Below are 1227 nucleotides of genomic sequence, written 5' to 3'. Positions count from 1 at the left end.
AAAGTTGAAATTCTACAGTGTGGGTCATTTCACACTAAAACGTTAGGTATACATTTCATAATGCTCTATAGTAAATGTTATGTTGTGTAAGAAATAATTAATATGACCAGAACTTCATGACAGCTGAGGTTGATTTCAGAAACAGTTCTACCGTGAACTATTTGATTTCTTGGAATAGCATCAGTATGTTGACCAATTGAATGAGGGGGATAAATGCTGAACAAGTATTTTATTTTCATATGAAGAAAATTAAGGAGTATGATCAGTCTTCCTAGATTTAAAGATACGGTGGCTTAGTTTCCTCATGGAATACTTGACATCTTTATTCCTAAGGGTATAGATCACTGGATTCAAAAGGGGAGTGAATATGGTATAAAATACTGAGAGTACTTTGTCTATCGGGAAATTTGTGAAAGGCCACACGTAGATGAAAATGCATGGGCCGAAGAAAAGGGTCACAACAGTGAAGTGGGCACTGCAAGTGGAGAGGGCTTTGGAGGATCCACCAGAGGAATGCTGCCGAACAGTGACCAGGATGATAGTGTAGGAGATCACCAAGAGGACAAAGCACACCAGGGCAATCATGCCACTGGTGGAGATCATGAACACTCCCAGAATATATGTGTCAACACAAGCGAGTTTAATCACCAAAGGGAGGTCACAAAAGAAACTGTCTACTTCATTGGGTCCACAGAAGGGCAGATTCACTGTAAATGCTAACTGACTCAGAGCATGGAATATGCCGACAGTCCAGGAAAGTATCACAAGCCCAACACACATTCTCTGGCTCATGATGGTTAGGTAACGTAGAGGCTTACAGATAGCCACATACCTATCAAAGGACATGGAGATCAGCAGCACAATCTCAGCACCTCCTAAGAGATGTAGGAAGAATATCTGGGTCATGCAGCCTTCAAAAGAGATGACTTTGTATTCACTGAGGAAGTCTGCAATCATTTTAGGAGTGGCAAATGAGGCCAGGGACATGTCAATGAAGGACAGATTGCTGAGCAGAAAGTACATGGGGGAATGAAGGTGTGGCTCTGATGCAATGGTGAGCACAATAAGAAGGTTCCCCAGCACAGTGGCTGCAAAGACAATGGAGAAAAACAGGAAGTAGAAAATCTGGAGTTCTGAAGAACTGGACAGACCCCTTAATATGAATTCGGTGACCACAGACTGATTGCTCCAGGCCATTTGCTCTGATTTCTGGAAGGACTCCAGCAT

The 1227-nt window shown here is 42.4% G+C and overlaps 1 protein-coding gene across 1 annotated transcript; it reads right to left on the bottom strand.

Moving 5' to 3' along the window:
• Nucleotides 1–249: 249 nt before the first annotated feature.
• Nucleotides 250–1227, bottom strand: LOC101049504 (olfactory receptor 4K3). The gene has a single exon (XM_003935779.3). The coding sequence runs from the start codon at nt 1225–1227 to the stop codon at nt 250–252; it is 978 nt and encodes a 325-aa protein (XP_003935828.2).

This window comes from Saimiri boliviensis, chromosome 2 (genome assembly GCF_048565385.1).
Source record: "Saimiri boliviensis isolate mSaiBol1 chromosome 2, mSaiBol1.pri, whole genome shotgun sequence".
Classification (NCBI taxonomy): domain Eukaryota; kingdom Metazoa; phylum Chordata; class Mammalia; order Primates; family Cebidae; genus Saimiri; species Saimiri boliviensis.
The sequence above is the reverse complement of the archived record's forward strand: the minus strand, read 5'-3'. Positions and strand labels throughout refer to the sequence as shown.

Excerpts from the sequence above, each read along its gene's own strand:
- LOC101049504 (XM_003935779.3), bottom strand. The coding sequence starts at position 1,227 with ATGCTGGAGTCCTTCCAGAAATCAGAGCAAATGGCCTGGAGCAATCAG.